At 45.5% G+C, this 21,076-nt stretch overlaps 1 protein-coding gene across 4 annotated transcripts in view; it reads left to right on the top strand.

Moving 5' to 3' along the window:
• The first annotated feature begins 427 nt into the window (after window positions 1-427).
• The window catches only part of LOC115462028 (gastrula zinc finger protein XlCGF57.1-like), a 35,681-nt gene continuing 15,032 nt past the window's right edge, over window positions 428-21,076 (top strand). Inside the window, exons 1-5 of one of the 4 annotated variants that reach the window (XM_030192077.1) lie at window positions 545-564; window positions 17,154-17,274; window positions 18,897-19,081; window positions 19,563-19,689; window positions 20,723-20,803. In XM_030192077.1, the coding sequence (XP_030047937.1) occupies window positions 18,920-19,081; window positions 19,563-19,689; window positions 20,723-20,803 (370 nt within the window). In that variant the 5' untranslated portion in view covers window positions 545-564; window positions 17,154-17,274; window positions 18,897-18,919. Of the gene's footprint in view, window positions 565-17,153; window positions 17,275-18,896; window positions 19,082-19,562; window positions 19,690-20,722; window positions 20,804-21,076 lie in introns of all 4 variants that reach the window. The other 3 variants (XM_030192093.1, XM_030192088.1, XM_030192085.1) reach the window with 3 other exon arrangements.

The following is a 21,076-nucleotide window of genomic DNA, read 5'->3' as shown; positions in this document are numbered from 1 at the left end:
GGGGGGGGCGCAGCGGCGACCCGCCCCGGGTGTCAGCCGCCCTCGCTACGGCACTGCAAGCGAGTCGTGGTTAGGAGTCAAAAGCAGCGAAAAAGGCAGATAAGCATGTAGGAAGAGGAAGAATTAGGGGTTACAGAGGATGGGCAGACTGGATGGCTCATTTGGCCTTTATCTGCCGTCATGTTTTTCTGGCTCCAGCAGCTGATAGCTTTGTTTGCTTTGTTTTGAGTGTACGAGGATGACGGTCGCGCGGAGAAACCCAGACCAACCTAATTGGCTTCACAGTTATGACCTCACCCCGCCTCCTGTTCTGAATGCAACCTCCTTGCAGCAGCTCCAGCTCTGCATTCTCTGTGCCCTGGTGAAAACTCCAGCTCCGCAGTTTGCATCCTCCCAGCGCACAGACGACCCCTCCCAGGCCCACAGAGCTTTGCAGGCAGCAGCAGCAGCCATTGTGCAGCAGAGCTGGCATTAGGAAGGTAGATGCACAGGATGGAACTGAGCCCTGCAGCCTCCTGGACCCAGGATCCAGCACAGGACATGGCCACAGTGGACTGTGTGCAGGTAGGAGACTCTCATGCACCTGACCCTGAGAGTACAGGAAAGTGAGCCCAGCACAAAGCCTAGAGAGAAAGAAAGGGTGGGGGAGGGGAGGGCATATTGCTAATGAGATGCAAATCTAGGCTGGCTTATAGCATTGAGCATTAGGGAGGGGATAGGATCTGGAGCATGCCCAGAGGGGTAAAGCTTTGGTGGTCTGGTGGACCCCAGAACCCCCCCCCCCCAAAAAAAAAAAAAACCTCCTTCAGGGCGTGTCTTCCCCTGCCCAGTGCATGCCAGGATAAACTGGGCAGGGCAGAATGCCATCATTTTGATGACGTGACCAGCAGGAGGAGGGAAAAAAGACTCCTTTTCTCCTCCTTCAAGGTAGGAGGAGGGGGGGGGGGGGATGGAATCCTGGCCAGGGGTCGCACTGGACCACCAGGAGTTTATTCTTTGGATGGTTGGAGGGGTCTGGGGTCCACCAGACCACCAGGGCTTTCAAGGTCATCCCCTCCCCACGGCTCGGCACAACCCTGCAGCGGGAGGCGCACTCTTGGTTGGCGTGCTGCCCGCTGAGCATTGGGGAGGAATACGGGATAACCTCTTTAGCGTGCATTTGCACGCTCATTGCGCTCAGAGCCGGCGAACTCGTTTTACACACTCGTTGGCTCTGAGTATTTGGTGCTGGCAAATTGGGATTAGGGCCTGTGTGCAGATAGGAGACTCTCGTACACCAATATCCTGAGAGTTCAGATCCCAGTGAAGACTGATTCCAGCCCAGACACTGACTCTCCTACTACTACTACTTAACATTTCTAGAGCGCTACTAGAGTTACGCAGCGCTGTACAATTTAACAAAGAGAGACAGTCCCTGCTCAAAGAGCTTACAATCTAATAGACAAGTGAACGGTCGGTCCGATAGGGGCAGTCAAATTGGGGCAGTCTGGATTCACTGAACGGTAAGAGTTAGGTGCCGAACGCAGCATTGAAGAGGTGGGCTTTAAGCAAAGACTTGAAGACGGGCAGGGAGGGGGCTTGGCGTAAGGGTTCAGGAAGGTTGTTCCAAGCATAGGGTGAGGCGAGGCAGAATGAGCGGAGCCTGGAGTTGGTGGTGGTGGAGAAGGGTACTGAGAGGAGGGATTTATCCTGTGAACGGAGGTTACGGGCGGGAACGTAAGGGGAAATGAGGGTAGAGAGGTAGTGAGGGGCAGCAGACTGAGTGCATTTGTAGGTAAGAAGGAGAAGCTTGAATTGAATGCGGTATCTGATCGGAAGCCAGTGAAGTGACCTGAGGAGAGTTCAGATCCCAGTGAAGACTGATTCCAGCCCAGACACTGACTCTCCCTTTGCAGGATCCCCAGAGAGACCCTTCTGGTCAAGGAACCTGAATGATACCGTTAACAGAAACCTACTTTGAAAGATGGTCTGCAGGCAGTGCAGTCCCTCAAGGATCACCAACTTTCTCCAGTCCTATTCAATGCCCTTTATATATCTCTCTCTCTCTCTCTCTATATATATATATATATAGAGAGATATATATATATATATATATATATATATATATACAGAGAGAGAGAGAGAGAGAGAGAGAGAGAGAGAGAGAGAGAGAGAGAGATATATATAGATATAGATATAGATATAGATATATGCATAGGAGCCAAGGAGTGGCCTAGTGGTTAGAGTGGTGGACTTTGGTCCTGGGGAACTGAATTCGATTCCCACTTCAGGCACAGGCAGCTCCTTGTGACTCTGGGCAAGTCACTTAACCCTCCATTGCCCCATGTAAGCCGCATTGAGCCTGCCATGAGTGGGAAAGCGCAGGGTACAAATGTAACAAAAATAAAATAGATACTATTGGAGATTCTACATGGAATGTTGCTACTATTGGAGATTCTACATGGAATGTTGCTACTATTGGAGATTCTACATGGAATGTTGCTATTCCACTAGCAACATTCCATGTAGAAGGCTGCGCAGGCTTCTGTTTCTGTGAGTCTGATGTCAGACTCACAGAAGCAGAAGCCTGCGCGGCCACATTGGTGATCTGCAAGGGCTGATGTTGCTAGTGGAATAGCAACATTCCATGTAGAATCAAATAGTAGCAACAGTGGAGGAGTTGCCTAGTGGTTAGGGTGGTGGACTTTGGTCCTGAGGAACTGAGTTTGATTCCCACTTCAGGCACAGGCAGCTCCTTGTGACTCTGGGCAAGTCACTTAACCCTCCATTGCCCCATGTAAGCCGCATTGAGCCTGCCATGAGTGGGAAAGCGCAGGGTACAAATGTAACAAAAATAAAATAGATACTATTGGAGATTCTACATGGAATGTTGCTACTGTTGGAGATTCTACATGGAATGTTGCTACTATTGGAGATTCTACATGGAATGTTGCTATTCCACTAGCAACATTCCATGTAGAAGGCTGCGCAGGCTTCTGTTTCTGTGAGTCTGACGTCCTGCACGTATGTGCAGGACGTCAGACTCACAGAAGCAGAAGCCTGCGCTGCCACATTTGGTGATCTGCAAGGGCCTAGTGGTTAGCGTGGTGGACTTTGGTCCTGGGGAACTGAGTTCAATTCCCACTTCAGGCACAGGCAGCTCCTTGTGACTCTGGGCAAGTCACTTAACCCTCCATCGCCCCATGTAAGCCGCATTGAGCCTGCCATGAGTGGGAAAGCGCGGGGTACAAATGTAACTAAAAAAAAAAAAAAAAACTTTTCATAATTATTGGAGGTGCTAAGCCCAATGGAAATGACCCCTCCCTGGACACATACAAGGAATTTTCTCAATATTGGGGGTGCTCAAGCAGCACCCACAGAGTCGGCTCCAATGTATATATGTATATATATGTACTGTATGTGGACGACATCACTGTACTAATCCCGACCAATGATGACAATCGCACAATAAATACATTGAAGGCTGCAACTCTCTAATTACTGGCCGGATGGGCAATAACAGCAGCACTGTCCGATTACCAGCTGCGATTAAAAACAGCAAATATGCCGGACGTGGTGCATGCTGGGGGAGTCACTAACTCCGGCTCATGCAGAACGCTGGTAGTACTTCCGGACTGTACTGGGGAAGACTTGATTCTATTAAAACAGCCTTAACTCTTTATAAAATATATATATTCATGCTTTTATGAAAATGACAATTTCCCATAATCCATTACAAGGAAAAAGAGAAATTGCACTATATTGTAATGGAGGAGTGGCCTAGTAGTTAGGGTGGTGGACTTTGGTCCTGGGGAACTGAGGAACTGAGTTGGATTCCCACTTCAGGCACAGGCAGCTCCTTGTGACTCTGGGCAAGTCACTTAACCCTCCATTGCCCCATGGAAGCCGCATTGAGCCTGCCATGAGTGGGAAAGCGCAGGGTACAAATGTAACAAAAATAAAATAGATACTATTGGAGATTCTACATGGAATGTTGCTACTACTGGAGATTCTACATGGAATGTTGCTATTCCACTAGCAGAAAACGAGTTCACAATATCAATGTCTCTGGTAACATTCAACTGCTAATAACCACAAACCAGGACTCAAAAGCCACCTAAGGTGGCTTTTGAGTCCTGGTTTGTGGTTATTAGCTATTCCACTAGCAACATTCCATGTAGAAGGCTGCGCAGGCTTCTGTTTCTGTGAGTCTGACGTCCTGCACGTCAGACTCACAGAAGCAGAAGCCTGCGCGGCCACATTGGTGATCTGCAAGGGCCGACTTCTAGTGGAATAGCAACATTCCGTGTAGAATCTCAAATAGTAGCAACATTCCATGTAGAATCTCAAATAGTAGCAACAGTGGAGGAGTGGCCTAGTGGTTAGGGTGGTGGACTTTGGTCCTGAGGAACTGAGTTGGATTCCCACTTCAGGCACAGGCAGCTCCTTGTGACTCTGGGCAAGTCACTTAACCCTCCATTGCCCCATGTAAGCCGCATTGAGCCTGCCATGAGTGGGAAAGCGCAGGGTACAAATGTAACAAAAATAAAATAGATACTATTGGAGATTCTACATGGAATGTTGCTACTGTTGGAGATTCTACATGGAATGTTGCTACTATTGAGATTCTGTTGCTACTATTGGACATTCTACATGGAATGCTGCTACTATTGGAGATTCTACATGGAATGTTGCCATTACTTAAGATTCTACATGGAATGTTGCTAGTGGGACTCTGGGCAAGTCACTTAACCCTCCATTGCCCCATGTAAGCCGCATTGAGCCTGCCATGAGTGGGAAAGCGCAGGGTACAAATGTAACAAAAATAAAATAGATACTATTGGAGATTCTACATGGAATGTTGCTATTCCACTAGCAACATTCCATGTAGAAGCCTGCGTGGCCACATTGGTGATCTGCAAGGGCCGAATTCTACATGGAATGTTGCTAGTGGAATAGCAACATTCCATGTAGAATCTCAAATAGTAGCAACACTGGAGGAGTGGCCTAGTGGTTAGGGTGGTGGACTTTGGTCCTGAGGAACTGAGTTGGATTCCCACTTCAGGCACAGGCAGCTCCTTGTGACTCAGGGCAAGTCACTTAACCCTCCATTGCCCCATGTAAGCCGCATTGAGCCTGCCATGAGAGGGAAAGCGCAGGGTACAAATGTAACAAAAATAAAATAGATACTATTGGAGATTCTACATGGAATGTTGCTACTATTGGAGATTCTACATGGAATGTTGCCATTACTTAAGATTCTACATGGAATGTTGCTAGTGGGACTCTGGGCAAGTCACTTAACCCTCCATTGCCCCATGTAAGCCGCATTGAGCCTGCCATGAGTGGGAAAGCGCAGGGTACAAATGTAACAAAAATAAAATAGATACTATTGGAGATTCTACATGGAATGTTGCTATTCCACTAGCAACATTCCATGTAGAAGCCTGCGTGGCCACATTGGTGATCTGCAAGGGCCGAATTCTACATGGAATGTTGCTAGTGGAATAGCAACATTCCATGTAGAAGGCTGCGCAGGCTTCTGTTTCTGTGAGTCTGACATCCTGCACGTGCAGGACGTCAGACTCACAGAAGCAGAAGCCTGCGCGGCCACATTGGTGATCTGCAAGGGCCGACTTCTAGTGGAATGTTGCTAGTGGAATAGCAACATTCCATGTAGAATCTCAAACAGTAGCAACAGTGGAGGAGTGGCCTAGTGGTTAGGGTGGTGGACTTTGGTCCTGGGGAACTGAGTTCAATTCCCACTTCAGGCACAGGCAGCTCCTTGTGACTCTGGGCAAGTCACTTAACCCTCCATTGCCCCATGTAAGCCGCATTGAGCCTGCCATGAGTGGGAAAGCGCAGGGTACAAAAGTAACAAAAATAAAATAGATACTATTGGAGATTCTATATGGAATGTTGCTACTATTGGAGATTCTACATGGAATATTGCTATTCCACTAACAACATTCCATGTAGAAGGCTGCGCAGGCTTCTGTTTCTGTGAGTCTGACGTCCTGCACGTACGTGCAGAACGTCAGACTCACAGAAGCAGAAGCCTGCGCGGCCGCATTGGTGATCTGCAAGGGCCGACTTCTACATGGAATCATGGAATGTTGCTAGTGGAATAGCAACATTCCATGTAGAATCTCAAATAGTAGCAACAGTGGAGGAGTGGCCTAGTGGTTAGGGTGGTGGACGCTGGTCCTGGGGAACTGAGGAACTGAGTTGGATTCCCACTTCAGGCACAGGCAGTTCCTTGTGACTCTGGGCAAGTCACTTAACCCTCCATTGCCCCATGGAAGCCGCATTGAGCCTGCCACGAGTGGGAAAGCGCAGGGTACAAATGTAACAAAACAAAACAAAAAAATCACTATAAAAAGCTAGCAAGTAACAATAAAGTTGCCAAGCGTCTATTTACTGTTTCCAAAAGTACTAGGGCTAGGGGGCATTCGATGAAGCTACAAAATAGTAAATTTAAAACAAATCGGTGAAAAAGTTTATTCGCTCAACGTGTAATTAAACTCTGGAAATCGTTGCCAGAGAATGTGCTAAATGCAATTAGCATAGCGGGGTTTAATAAAGGTTTGGACGGCTTCCTAAAGGAAAAGTCCATAGACCATAATTAAAATGGAGTTGGGGAAACTCCACTGCTTATTTCTAGGATAATTACTGCCAAACAACGCAGGCTAAACTCTACTTTATATCTCTGATAACAACGCAGAAAAAGGTAGAGTGCTATGGGAGAATCACTATGGTGGAGGTTACGGGCAAAGTCTCATATTCAAGTCGCAGCTGATTTTAAACGTGTTCGCTGCTAACGTTCTAATCATAGACACATGCCCTCCCCCCTACCATTGATCTCAGCAGCAACACTGATTTCTTTCTATCACTTTTTTTCTTATTATTTTTTTTTTATTTATTATGTTATTTTAACATGCTGCTTTCATATTACTGTAGCAACCAGATGGTTGGCGAATAAATATCTGACAGCCTGAGACTGCACGTTAAGTTCCCCTTGAGGAAGCCAGGAGGGCGAAAGAGGCTCCTGATGGGGTGTGCTTGTCCAACGGCATGCAGATAAGTTATAAGTTATTAAAGCCATCTTTAGGAAGTTTGCTACAGTAATATGAAAGCTAGCAGCATGTTAAAATAATATAATAAAGTACTACCACAAATAACAGAGGCCCAGAGGGAAATGATTAACAAACCTATTGAACTAGACGAAATAGCCAGGGCCATCAAAAGTAGTCCTTTACAGAAAGCCCCGGGACCTGATGGGTATCGAGCTGAATTTTATAAGCTGTTGGAGGCAGAGATTGGTAAACCAATAATGATGGCCTTTCAGCGGGCAGTAGATCAGGAATGTTTACCAGAGACCCTTCGAGTGGCAGACATTGTGGTATTTCCCAAACCAGGGAAGGACCTGATTAAGCCAGAATCATATAGACCAATTTCCCTGATTAAATATGAAACTAAGCTATTGGCGGGGATCTACGCTAATAGGCTAGCAAGGATCTTGCCAGACATTATAGCCTTACCACAAGGAGGATTTATTAAAGGGAGACAGATCGTCAAGAACATCAGACAGATATTAGCCTCATTAGAATGTGTGAGAAGAAAGAAAGAAGACTCCTTACTCATAAGTTTCGACGCCGAAAAGGCGTTCGATAGAGTAGACTGGGGATTTATGTTTCGGACAATGTCAGCATATGGCTTTGATGGGTCATTTGTAAAAGTTATAGCCGCACTGTATAAAGAACCCTTAGCCAGGTTATATGTCAACGGGGACTATACTGAAACGTTTGAGATTGGTAGAGGCACACGACAAGGATGCCCCTTATCCCCCTTGTTGTTCGCTTTAACTCTGGATCCGCTGCTGCGGACAATACTGGAGGACCAGGAGATCACAGGGGTGCGAATGGGACCTCATGAATTTAAAATCTCGGCATTTGCCGATGATCTCTTGGTCCATCTTACCAAGCCACAGGTAGCACTACCGGTATTGCTAGAACGATTTAAAAGAATATGGCTCGTTTTCGGGCTTTAAACTTAATATGCAAAAATCAGAAAGTATGCCAACACAAGATACAATGCTTGCAGGGTGGAGGGGGGATGGGTTATAGGTGAATTTAAGTATTTAGGAATAACTTTAATGGCGGATCCTCGCCAACTCTATAGGAAAAATATAGATAATGTTCTGAGACAGACGAAGCAGACATTGGCCCATTGGCATACATTGCCGTTGACATTAAGTGGGAGAGTAAGTCTGTATAGCATGGTATTATTTCCCCGATGGCTATATGTATTTCGACAGTTGCCATTATACTTACAACAGAAAGATTTTAAAAACTTAAAGAGAAGGTTGTCCTACTTTTGCTGGGGGGGAAAGAAACCAAAAATTAAATTTGAACATTTGAGTGGAAAATTGCAGAAAGGAGGATTGGGTCTACCTAATCTGCGAGAATATAATTGGGCATGCTTATTAAGACATATGGCAGATTGGGTACTAGGAACGGAAGAATACACCCCATGGGGGATGGAACGAAACTTATTTAAACCATATCATCCCTACTATTTATTACATGCCCCCACACATAAGATACCTACTGAGTGGAGGCAGCATCTTTTATTGGCTCCAATGAGAAAGGCATGGGATTATGTAATCCACCTCCTGGGGAAGAATGACATGCTACCATTAATGGGCAATGCTGACTTTCAGTCGGGTATTCAGTCGATTAGACACCACAGATGGGCAACGGAAGGGGTGGTGGTAGTGGCAGACTTACTACACAATACAGGACGGATACGGACACAGGGTGAATTGGGACAGATAGTTGGGGATGACAATGTGGATTGGTATTCATATTTACAGGTGAAGGTTTATACGGCTAGACTGATAAGAGAGGGGTGTTCTAGAGAACTGTTCCCTCTTCTGGAACACTTTTTCTTACCCCCAGGGATAGAAAGGGTTACGGTGTCGGGTATGCATGTAGCAATATCAAAGCTGAAACAACCTAAGTCATTAGCAGGGCTGGCACAAAAATGGACGAATGATCTAGGACTGGCAGTCACAGAAGCTGACATCTTAACTCACATGACAGAGATCAAAGACAACTTACGTAATGCAAGACATAGGGAAACTCAGTATCGTATAATCATGCGGGGATATTTCACACCTAAACAAGCATATTATGTGGGACGTATATCAGAGAGTAAATGCTACAAATGTGGAAGTACAGACCCGTCGTTTCTACATATGCTATGGGACTGTATTTCTATACAGAGATTCTGGATGAGAATACAGCAGTATTGTGCATGTATATTAAATAAACCAGTTATGCTGACTGCCCAGAGGTGTATATTGGGTTATAAAGGAAGTAGGACAACCTTGAGGAGAGCAGAACGCCAGTTTATGTATAAAGTCAGTATCATTGGGAAAATGTGTATAATGCAATATTGGATCCAGGAGGAAGCTCCCTCATTTTGGCATTGGCGTAATGGGCTACAGATGCTCGTTACGTGGGAGGCCAGAGATGCGAGAGGTACTCCCAAAAAGAAAAAGGAGTTTTGTGTAATATGGGAACCTTATATTCAATCGATGGGGGGCAGAGCCCGCAGTTTAATAATGAATACGTTGCAAATATATAATCAATAAACAGATGACTGAAATGCGCAAACATACAAGGAGGAGAAGAATGAGAGGGAGGGGGGAGGGGTCAGTTGGGGGGGGAAAGGGGAAAGAACAATAATAAAGTAATTTGTTGTTGATGTTAGAATTGGTTACTGTTAACAAGCGGTGTGATAAAGAGGATTGTATACAATACTCAATTACAATGTTAAACTGCATCTTCTTTAATAAACATTATTGAACAATAAAATAATATAATAAATAAAAAACAAAAATAAGAAAAAAAGTGATACAAATTTAATTTAATTTTTGTTACATTTGTACCCTGCACTTTCCCACTCATGGCAGGCTCAATGCGGCTTACATGGGGCAATGGAGGGTTAAGTGACTTGCCCAGAGTCACAAGGAGCTGCCTGTGCCGGGAATCGAACTCAGTTCCTCAGTTCCCCAGGACCAAAGTCCACCACCCAAACCACTAGGCGAATCCTCCACTGTTGCTACTATTTCAGATTCTACATGGAATGTTGCTATTCCACTAGAAGTCGGCCCTTGCAGATCACCAATGTGGCCGCGCAGGCTTCTACTTCTGTGAGTCTGACGTCCTGTGCAGGATGTCAGACTCACAGAAACAGAAGCCTGCGCAGCCTTCTACATGGAATGTTGCTAGTGGAATAGCAACATTCCATGTAGAATCTCCAATAGTAGCAACATTCCATGTAGAATCTCCAACATTCCATGTAGAATCTCCAATAGTATCTATTTGATTTTTGTTACATTTGTACCCTGCGCTTTCCCACTCATGGCAGGCTCAATGCGGCTTACATGGGGCAATGGAGGGTTAAGTGACTTGCCCAGAGTCACAAGGAGCTGCCTGTGCCTGAAGTGGGAATCGAACTCAGTTCCCCAGGACGAAAGTCCACCACCTTAATCACTAGGCCACTCCTCCACAGAAATCAGTGTTGCTGCTGAGATTCTGAGTCAATCCCCTTTCACCTTCATCCTCTGCCTCCTCATTCCAGAGCTTCCTTTCAATCGAAAAAGACCCACCTCCGCATTTATTCCATATAGATATTTAAATGGTCTCTACCAGAGCCGGTGGTGGGAGGCGGGGATAGTGCTGGGCAGACTTATACGGTCTGTGCCAGAGCCGGTGGTTGGGAGGAGGGGCAGGTGGTTGGGAGGCGGGGATAGTGCAGGGCAGAATTGTACGGTCTGTGCCAGAGCCGGTGGTTGGGAGGCGGGGATAGTGCTGGGCAGACTTATACGGTCTGTGCCCTGAAGAGGACAGGTACAAATCAAAGTAGGGTATACACAAAATTAGCACATATGAGTTTATCTTGTTGGGCAGACTGGATGGACCGTGCAGGTCTTTTTCTGCCGTCATCTACTATGTTACTATGTAAAGAATGATATAATGTTAAAATAATGGGAGGTTTTTCTGGACTTATGAAGAAGTAGGGCAGGTTATCAGTCCGAGTTTGACTCTAGACATGACCTTAGCCACTGAAGTCCTTTTCTTCCTTATATTTATATACATACGTTGATACTTTTTCAGCAACTTTATTGTTACTGGCTAGCTTTTTATAGTAATTTCGTGGGAACAGCAAGTAAAGCCAACCAGCAGAGTTGAGTAACTATATTGCTGAAACTACAGCATTGCAAGAAAAAGAGTAACAACAAAAAAATATTAAACTAAAATCTAGTACACATCAAGGGAAGAGAAGGACGACAAGGGCAAAAGAATTAAGACATTTCTAAGGCTCGAATAACTTCATAACCCCTAAACTATCTCTGGCCTATTTTGAGAACCTTCCTGCAGAAATTTCTCAACTTGGAAAGGATCAAAGAAAATAGATTGCTTTCCCCGATATGTCACCAAACACTTAACAGGGAAAGCGAAGAAAAAAAGTAGTCCCTTTAGCAACCACACGGTTTTTCAGGGCTAAAAACGCATTCCTCTGCAAATGAGTAGATCGTGATACATCAGGGAAGACCTGAATCGTCTTCCCACAAAACAGCACAGACGTTTTCTTGACATATGATCTCAAAACGACTGATTTATCCGCTTCATTTAAGAGGGTGACCAGCAGGGTCGATCTGGTCAGGATGGTATCAGTGGAGTCCTTCAAAAAAGCAGCTAAATTAACATTTCCAGGAGGACTCATACGAACAGTTCTTCCTGTGGTCACCTTCTAATAATCGCTTTTTTTGAAACATAAATAACATTTTACTAATAAGATTTCTTTCAAATCCAAAACCTCTTTAAAATATTCTCTAATCAAAATCTCTACAGATAGTAAATGTGTCACAGGAAAACTGAAGAACCAGAGGTTCCTAATTCTTAACGAAGTTCAAAAGCTTCTACCTTACGATGTAAGTAGAGGCTATCTTTAATAGTATAGAGATCAGTGTGTTGAAAAGAGGACATTTTATTTTCTGTGGAATGAACTTGATCAGATAAGAGTGTAACCCTGTTGTCCAACTCTTTAAACTTGAGGATCGAATCAGAGGAAAACTGACAAAGCTGAGGAACAACATCCCTCAGCAAAGTCTCGGGTCCACGTAACTACGGACTCAAATGTCCTTCAGAATCAGGAGTTGGTGGTGTCGGTTCAGATAGAAAAGTCACTTCTTTAGGATAAAGAGACGTTACCAGAGAAACATTTCCTTTCACAGGGGTATGCTCAGGAGTAGACAATACAGTCAGCTGGGGCAGAGGAATTTTGGTAGGAGGAATGAGGAACACACCCTCAGTGAATTCCCTGGAAGACCCTCTGGGATGGGGTCAACAAACAAATGCCAATCCATTGGCCCAGTATCAAAAAATAAGAAAGGTAACTGTGGCTCTAACCAATCAAATGCGACAAAATATTGAAGAGTCCAGTATTTTTACAAGATACATATTGCTTATATTTATTTAAACGAGGAAAAAAGACCTCAATACACCCGGACGCTTATCTTTAAGGATTACAATAAAAATTGGATTTTAGAAAAAATGTAATATCATGAGGTTGACAGACCGATGATGAATATTACAACCCCAGTCAAAGACGCTAAAATTCAGATAAGCGTCTGGGTGTATTGAGGTCTTTTTTCCTCGTTTAAATAAATATAAGCAATAAATATCTTGTAAAAATACTGGACTCTTCAATATTTTATCCATAGCCCCAACCACTTTGGGGGGTAGATGCTACCAAAGGTTCAGTTTTATTCATCCTCTTTTCCCCGCCACCTGAAATTAAATATGACCAAAACCGAGCTTCTCATTTTCCCCCCCAAACCCACCTCCCCGCTCCCCCCGTTTTCTATTTCTGTTGATGGCTCTCTCATTCTCCCTGTCTCCTCAGCTTGAAACCTTGGGGTCATCTTTGACTCTTCTCTCTCCTTCTCTGCTCATATCCAGCAGACCGCCAAGACCTGTCGTTTCTTTCTTTACAACATCCGTAAAATCCGCCCCTTTCTTTCCGAGCACTCTACCAAAACCCTCATCCACACCCTTGTCACCTCTCGTTTAGACTACTGCAATCTGCTTCTTGCTGGCCTCCCACTTAGTCACCTCTCCCCTCTCCAGTCGGTTCAAAACTCTGCTGCCCGTCTCATCTTCCGCCAGGGTCGCTTTACTCATACTACCCCTCTCCTCAAGACCCTTCACTGGCTCCCTATCCGTTTTCGCATCCTGTTCAAACTTCTTCTACTAACCTATAAATGTATTCACTCTGCTGCCCCCCAGTATCTCTCCACACTCGTCCTTCCCTACACCCCTTCCCGTGCACTCCGCTCCATGGATAAATCCTTCTTATCTGTTCCCTTCTCCACTACTGCCAACTCCAGACTTCGCGCCTTCTGTCTCGCTGCACCCTACGCCTGGAATAAACTTCCTGAGCCCCTACGTCTTGCCCCATCCTTGGCCACCTTTAAATCTAGACTGAAAGCCCACCTCTTTAACATTGCTTTTGACTCGTAACCACTTGTAACCACTCGCCTCCACCTACCCTCCTCTCTTCCTTCCCGTTCACATTAATTGATTTGATTTGCTTACTTTATTTATTTTTTTGTCTATTAGATTGTAAGCTCTTTGAGCAGGGACTGTCTTTCTTCTATGTTTGTGCAGCGCTGCGTACGCCTTGTAGCGCTATAGAAATGCTAAATAGTAGTAGTAGTAAATAAAGAATCAGTCTTACCAGATCTTCAAGGAACAGACACCACCAAACAAACCCCTTCACTTGACCTCAGCGCTCCAAGGGGCTCCCAAGGGGCCTGGCTTACCCCTTAGAGCAAGTCCCTTTGGCCACACCCTGCGGCTTGATCTTATCCATGGACACTGGCACCAGAAGATGACATCAAATGCTGAAGTCGGGGTTCCCAGAAGGCGGGAGTAACAGGTAACCAATCTCCCAGCACTGTGCCAGCCAGAAAGCCCAAAGTGTCCTCTCTGCCCATGGCCTTAACCGTTCCATTTGATTATATTCTAATGATGCTTCCAGAGTTTTGCCCATATAGATTTTACATGGTAAATTGTTGAAATTCCTGTGGGAAAATAAAACCCCTAGACTTGCTTTACAAACTCTCCAAGCCTTGAAGGTTTCCCTGACTTATTAATCCGCTCAGGTATTTACTGGCTAACTTCTGATAACCTCTTAACCCAAACTCCTGTTGGCTTAAAATTGAAGCAGATGGTCTCCATCCAGTCCCTTTAAATCTTCCAACAATTAATTTACATGATGGATTATTAGCTGAGGCCAGTTTTAGAGTGACTGTAAAGTGGCTGCAATTTCTTCCCCCCCCCCCCCCCCCATTTATGGCCATGCTCTAAATTAGCACGTGGCCATCAGCGTGGAAGCCCTCGCCGCCATGTATTTACTAAGTGGTAATGGCTCCTGCGTGAATCGGAAGAGTGCGATGATTGGCCGATTTTCACAGGACATGCCTGCTCTCTGCCCCTAAACATGCCCCCTGTGCTAAAAATATATAGTGCGTTTTAGCGTGTGGTAAACAGGGGCGTAGCCAGAGCTCGAGGTGGGGGAGGCACGTTTTGGTCTGCCGCCCCGTCGCTGTACCCCCCCCCCCCCACACACACACTGCCCTGCTGCTCCCCATCCACTACCGCAGCAAATACCCCAACCCCTACCAGCTGAAGCGTTGTCCAGCACCTCCACATTGCCTGCTTCTCTGTCTTCCATTCATGTCCTGCACACATGCCATGCTCAGTTTCACTAAAAGGAGCGTGCCGGACGTGATGGGAAGACAGAACAGGGCAGGCATCGCGGCGGCGCCGGAGACCGGTGCTGGACAATGCTTCAGTTGGTGGGGGTTGGGGACCCTCGCTAGCAAAACCGGGGGCCCAGCCCCCCGTGGCCCACCTAGCGACGCCACTGGTGCTAAGCTTGTGCTAGAATCTGAGACATGCTAGACAAACATATGGAAGTTGATACATGAATTCTAGGGCAGAATCACAACACAGGGGTCCTTTTATTAAGGTGTGCAGAAAAATGGCCTGCGGTAGCGTGGGCACGTGTTTTGGGCACGCGCAGAATAATTTTTCAGCGCACCTGAAAAAAATGCCTTGTAAAACTTTTTGGCCAAAAATGGACGTGCGGCAAAATGCAAATTGCTGCACGTCCATCTTAGGTGTCGCGTGGTACCCGGGCGGTAATGACCTATGCGCGTCAAATACCACTTGGCGCGCATCCAATACGAAAGAATTTTCGGACATGCGCCCAAAATGAAATTACCACAAGAGCCTGGTGGCAACTCCATTTTGGCGTATGTTGCACATGCGTAGACGCTTACGCTGCTTAGTAAAAGTGCCCACAGTATCTTTTGGCCTCTTTGGCAGTTTCTCTGGAATTTGGGCCCTCCATCAAATACAGTCAAACTTTCTTTGGCGTTACTGAAAAATGTGCCCTGTCCTCTAACCAATATTACGATTGGCTACAACTCTCCCAAGCCAGAAATTACAAATGACGAGGCGATAAACCAGGATGAAAAGTTCAAACCTTTATTGCAGACATCACAAGCAGTGACACGATTGGGATATTAGACAACTGTTTGTAGATGTGAAGGACTGCACTGTACGCGTTTTGCGCATGCCTTCATCACTCGACAGAAACGGCACTCACCAAAGTCTGTAATGACCTGTTCCTTGCCAAATCCAAAGGTCACTATTCCATCCTCATCCTCCTCGACCTATCCGCCGCTTTTGACACTGTCAATCACAATTTACTTCTTGCCACACTGTCCTCATTTGGGTTCCAGGGCTCTGTTCTCTCCTGGTTCTCCTCTTATCTCTCTCCACCGAACCTTCAGAGTACATTCTCATGGATCTTCCTCCACCCCCATCCCGCTCTCTGTTGGAGTTCCTCAGGGATCTGTCCTTGGACCCCTTCTTTTCTCAATCTACACCTCTTCCCTGGGCTTGCTGATCTTATCTCATGGTTTCCAATATCATCTCTATGCTGACGACACCTAGCTTTATCTCTCCACACCAGACATCACTGTGGAAACCCAGGCCAAAGTATCGGCCTGCTTATCCGACATTGCTGCCTAGATGGCCAACCGCCACCTGAAACTGAACATGTCCAAGACAGAGCTTATTATCTTTCCACCCAAACCCACATCTCCTCTCCCTCCACTCTCTATCTCAGTCGATGGCACTCTCATCCTCCCCATCTCATCTGCCCGCAACCTCGGAGTCATCTTCAACTCCTCCCTCTCCTTCTCTGCGCATATCCAGCAGATAGCCAAGACCTGTCGCTTCTTCCTCTATAACATTAGCAAAATTCGCCCTTTCCTCTCTGAGCACACCACCCGAACTCTCGTCCACTCTCTCATTACCTCTCGCCTTGACTATTGCAATCTACTCCTCGCTGGCCTCCCACTTAGCCTTATATCCCCCCTTCAATCCGTTCAGAACTCTGCTGCACGTCTTATCTTCCGCCTGGACCGATATGCTCATATCACCCCTCTCCTCAAGTCACTTCACTGGCTTCCAATCAGGTACCGCATACAGTTCAAACTTCTCCTACTAACCTACAAATGGACTCAATCTGCAGCCCCTCACTACCTCTCTGCCCTTATCTCACCTTACGCTCCTACCCGAAATTTCCGCTCACAGGACAAATCCCTCCTCTCTGCTCCCTTCTCCACCATCGCCAACTCCAGGCTCCGCCCTTTGCTTGAAACAAACTCCCTGAGTCCATACGCAGAGCCCCCTCCCTGCCCATCTTCAAATCCTTACTCAAAGCCCATCTCTTCAATGTCACCTTTGGCACCTAATCATTTTACCCCTATCCAGGAAATCTAGACTGCCCCAATTGACTGCACATGTTGTCTTTTAGATTGTAAGCTCCTTTGAGCAGGGACTGTCTCTCTTTGTTAAACTGTACAGCGCTGCGTAACCCTAGTAGCGCTTTAGAAATGTTAAGTAGTAGTAGTATTAGTAGGAGTCCTTACGAGCAAGAAACAGGGAGCAAGCTTATTAATAATCAATGGAACAATACCATAATCTGAATCTGAATGTAAAAGGTGCCCAAAATAATAGCAGTGAATTACCAAATGCTGCAAATAACTCTCCCAAGCCAATTAAAAAAAGAGGTCTATTCAGTCAAGAGATCTTCAGAACAACTCTACATTTCAGCTTCCTAATGAAAAACTACTCCTAAAAGGTAAGATAAAATCCCATATATATAAAATATTAAAATATTCTTTCCTCTAAATAACGGTAATATTAAAGTTTGGGAGCTCAATCTTTAGTTTAAAAGATCAACAAACAAACTGGATCCACTTTTGCATCAAATCGTCTAGACCCCTCACACTCCCTTAGCCTTATAAAATCCCGAAACTTTCTCGCACATCGTGGACGCCATTTTGGAGACAAATACGTGTTGGCACTGGCAAACCTTTTGAAGGCATCTTAATGCACATGATTTCTAAATGCGAAATAATGCGAACTGTTTCGAATATTTGGATTTGCAGATGAAAATGTTTTTAACTGAAACATCAACGTTCCAAGACAATAATTATTCTTCATTCTTTCCCATTATTACAGTTAAATGACTCTCAATGTTCCCTTTTTTTTTAATATCCCTTGCTATCAAAACCAGTTAAGTGGAAAGATTTGACTAAATGAAACGTATTTTTTGAGTGACGTACAATTTGCTGAGTACATAAACTTGAATTCTAAAGGTGCTGAAAAGAACACGAGAGATCTTAAAATGGCAGAAATGTGGAAACCCTTTCAAACATTTTTGACTTGACACAGTGCCCCGACCGACATTTAACTCTCAACCAAAATAAGCAGCCACTACCCTTCTTTCAAGTACATTATTGCCATTTCAGTAATAATTTTCCTGCATTCAGATTTGGAATTACTATATTTTTTAAAAATTTGTAAGTTTTTTTTTATTGGGTTTTTTTTACAGGTTCTGTATCATTCAAAATGTTTTCTCATTAAAAAGTTTGAATGCAACTATGTTCAAAGTGGTTTACATATATTCAGGTACTTATTTGTACCTGGGGCAATGGAGGGTTAAGTGACTTGCCCAGAGTCAGAAGAAGCTGCAGTGGGAATCGAACTCAGTTCCCCAGGATCAAAGTCTGCTGCAGTAACCACTAGGCTACTCCTCCACTAGACACGGTCCCTGTAGAACCTCAAATAGTAGCAACAGAATCTCAAATAATAGCAACATTCCACATAGAATCTCAAATAGGGAAAGGGAAATGGGACTTGATATACTGGTTCCTGTGGTTTTTGCAACTACATTGAAAGTGGTTTACATAGTATTTACAGGTCCTTATTTGTACCTGGGGCAATGGACGGTTAAGTGCGTTGCCCAGAGTCACAAGGAGCTGCAGTGGGAATCAAGCCCAGTTCCCCAGGATTGAGGTCTGCTGCACTGACCACTAGGCTACTCCTCCAGTCCCCCCCCCCCTTCTTTAGACTATTGTCCAGTACGTAAGAAACCTAGACCCCGTGTCCCTTCAACATCATTTCATGCTTGCATTGAGACTCCAGAGCTCTGCCTGCCTCTTGTGTTCTCCATAATGAACAGGGAGCGTGTCTGAAAAAGATACCCTGGAGGTCTTTGATTTCAATCTTCTACCAGAAAACTTAAATTTGGCTTCCTGAACCTAAATTTGGCTTCCTGAACCTCCCTCCAACAGTTTCCTATATTGTTGATACCAGCTGTACCAGGCTCCTCTCCAGTGCTGTCTAAAATGTTATCCTGAGGTTTGCCACTTTTGCCCCAAGGTAGATCAATGACCAAGCTGTCCTCATTCCCACCAGCCACCCAGCTATCTACATACATAATGATCAAATCTCCAACCAAAAGAGCCGTCTTAACCTTCCCTCCTCGGCAGAAGCCTCTAGAGGCACATCCTAAGTGTGAGAAGAAATTGCATCCCCTAGAGGTGATACCCTGCTATCAGGTGACCTTTCTTCAAAGCAGCATGGAGACTGCCAGACTGGAGGTGAGACTTCTGTTATGTTCCTAGAGGCTTCCCGTCTGTCTCATTTCTGCTACTGTAGGCTGAAGAGATCAGACTCATTCTCTGAGATCCAGAAGCTCTTTGCACTGAGAACACACATACAGTAGCAGAATGTGAAAAGAACCATCACTATGTGAGAATTCATTCTTGGAATAGGTACAGAAGGTGGTGGCAAGGACCAGAGAGGGAGAAGACTGGAGATAGAGGCAGAGTAGGTTCAGTATCTCCTTCCTGACCCCAGAAATCATTCAGTTTTTTACTCGGTGATATTTGTGTCCAGCAGTTAGTTCTGCAGACGTTAACCCTTCTGCTCCCAGTCTCTGTCTGTCACTACAGCCTCTTCCATGTGTGTCGTGAGGCTCCTGCATTTAGCACTGGAATTCTACACCGGATCCCACGTAGTCATGGTTAGCGGATGTTCAGAGAGTAAAGTGGGTTTTTTTTATTTTTTTGTTTGTTTCAGATGCCGGTGACATTTCAGGACATCGCTGTTTCTTTCTCCCAGGAGGAGTGGGAGTATTTAGATGAAGGGCAGAAGGAGCTTTACATGGAGGTGATGGAGGAGAATTTGGAGCTGCTGACATCTGTCGGTAAGGATCTTTAAACATAACTTTCCCTGCTCATTTCATCATGCAGATGTTTTCCAAGCCCATTACCTAAACTAATCCTAGAAGTGACAGGCTGTCTATTCCTGTGCCCATCCCCTGAGCCCTCCAGTCCTAGAGGTGACAGACTCTGTGTCCATCCCCTGATCCCTCTAATCCTAGAGGTGACAGGTCCGTATCCCTGGAGGAAAATCCATAGTCTGAGAAAGACATAGCGTATCTGGGTTTAAGGTTTGGACAAATTCCTGGAGGAAAAGTCCATAGTGTGCTATTGTGACAGACATGGGAAGCAACTGTTTGCCCTGGGATTTGTAGTACGGAGTGCCAGGAACTTGTGACCTGGCTTGGCCACTGTTTGGAAAACAGGATACTGGGCTAGATGGACCATTGGTCTGACCCAGTATGGCTATGGCTACTCTTATCCCTGTTCCCATCCCCTGATCCCTCCAGTCCTAGAGGTGACAGACTCTGTGTCCATCCCCTGATCCCTCTAATCCTAGAGGTGACAGGTCCGTATCCCTGGAGGAAAATCCATAGTCTGAGAAAGACATAGCGTATCTGGGTTTAAGGTTTGGACAAATTCCTGGAGGAAAAGTCCATAGTGTGCTATTGTGACAGACATGGGAAGCAACTGTTTGCCCTGGGATTTGTAGTACGGAGTGCCAGGAACTTGTGACCTGGCTTGGCCACTGTTTGGAAAACAGGATACTGGGCTAGATGGACCATTGATCTGACCCAGTATAGCTGTGGCTACTCTTATCCCTGTGCCCATCCCCTGATCCCTCCAGTCCTAGAGGTTACTCCACAACCTTGAACTCCCTCGGCTGAACTATCCCACCCTCGAGAAGGTGAATTGTCAGCCTACCCTGAACCCTCTTAGCCCCCTCTTCTTTGTTCCATTTTTGGAAAAAGAGAGCAGCACATAGTTGGGGAATGTTTAGTAGCACAAAGTACTTCTTTTTAAATGAGATCTGGCATGTTTCCTCCCCGTCCCCCCTTCCCTCCCACCCTGGAGCAGGTTCCCTGGTAGTCCAGCTGGAGCAGAATCAGGAGTTTTATGTGATGGAACAAAGAGGGACTCCACTGATCCCTTACACAGGTGGGTACCAGTAACGTGCACTGAATAAGCCTCCAATATCATTAGGAGAAAATGGGCCGACACTGTGGTTCTTTCTCTAGGGTGGGAAGTCAGTGGCTATGAAACCATCCTCTCCTCTTCTCAAGTATCCTTTTCTTCTAGGGCTGCTGACAGCATCTTTTCCAAAGGACAGGCTCACATTTATTAATTTGTGTGTGTGTTGGAACCTGTGTGAGTGTTGGAGGCCCTGAGCCTTTAAACATGCAGTCAGGCAACAGGCTTGAAGCTAACAAA

Source organism: Microcaecilia unicolor, chromosome 1, assembly GCF_901765095.1.
Source record: "Microcaecilia unicolor chromosome 1, aMicUni1.1, whole genome shotgun sequence".
In the NCBI taxonomy this organism is placed as follows: Eukaryota; Metazoa; Chordata; class Amphibia; order Gymnophiona; family Siphonopidae; genus Microcaecilia; species Microcaecilia unicolor.
This window is presented reverse-complemented; position numbering and strand designations above follow the sequence as displayed.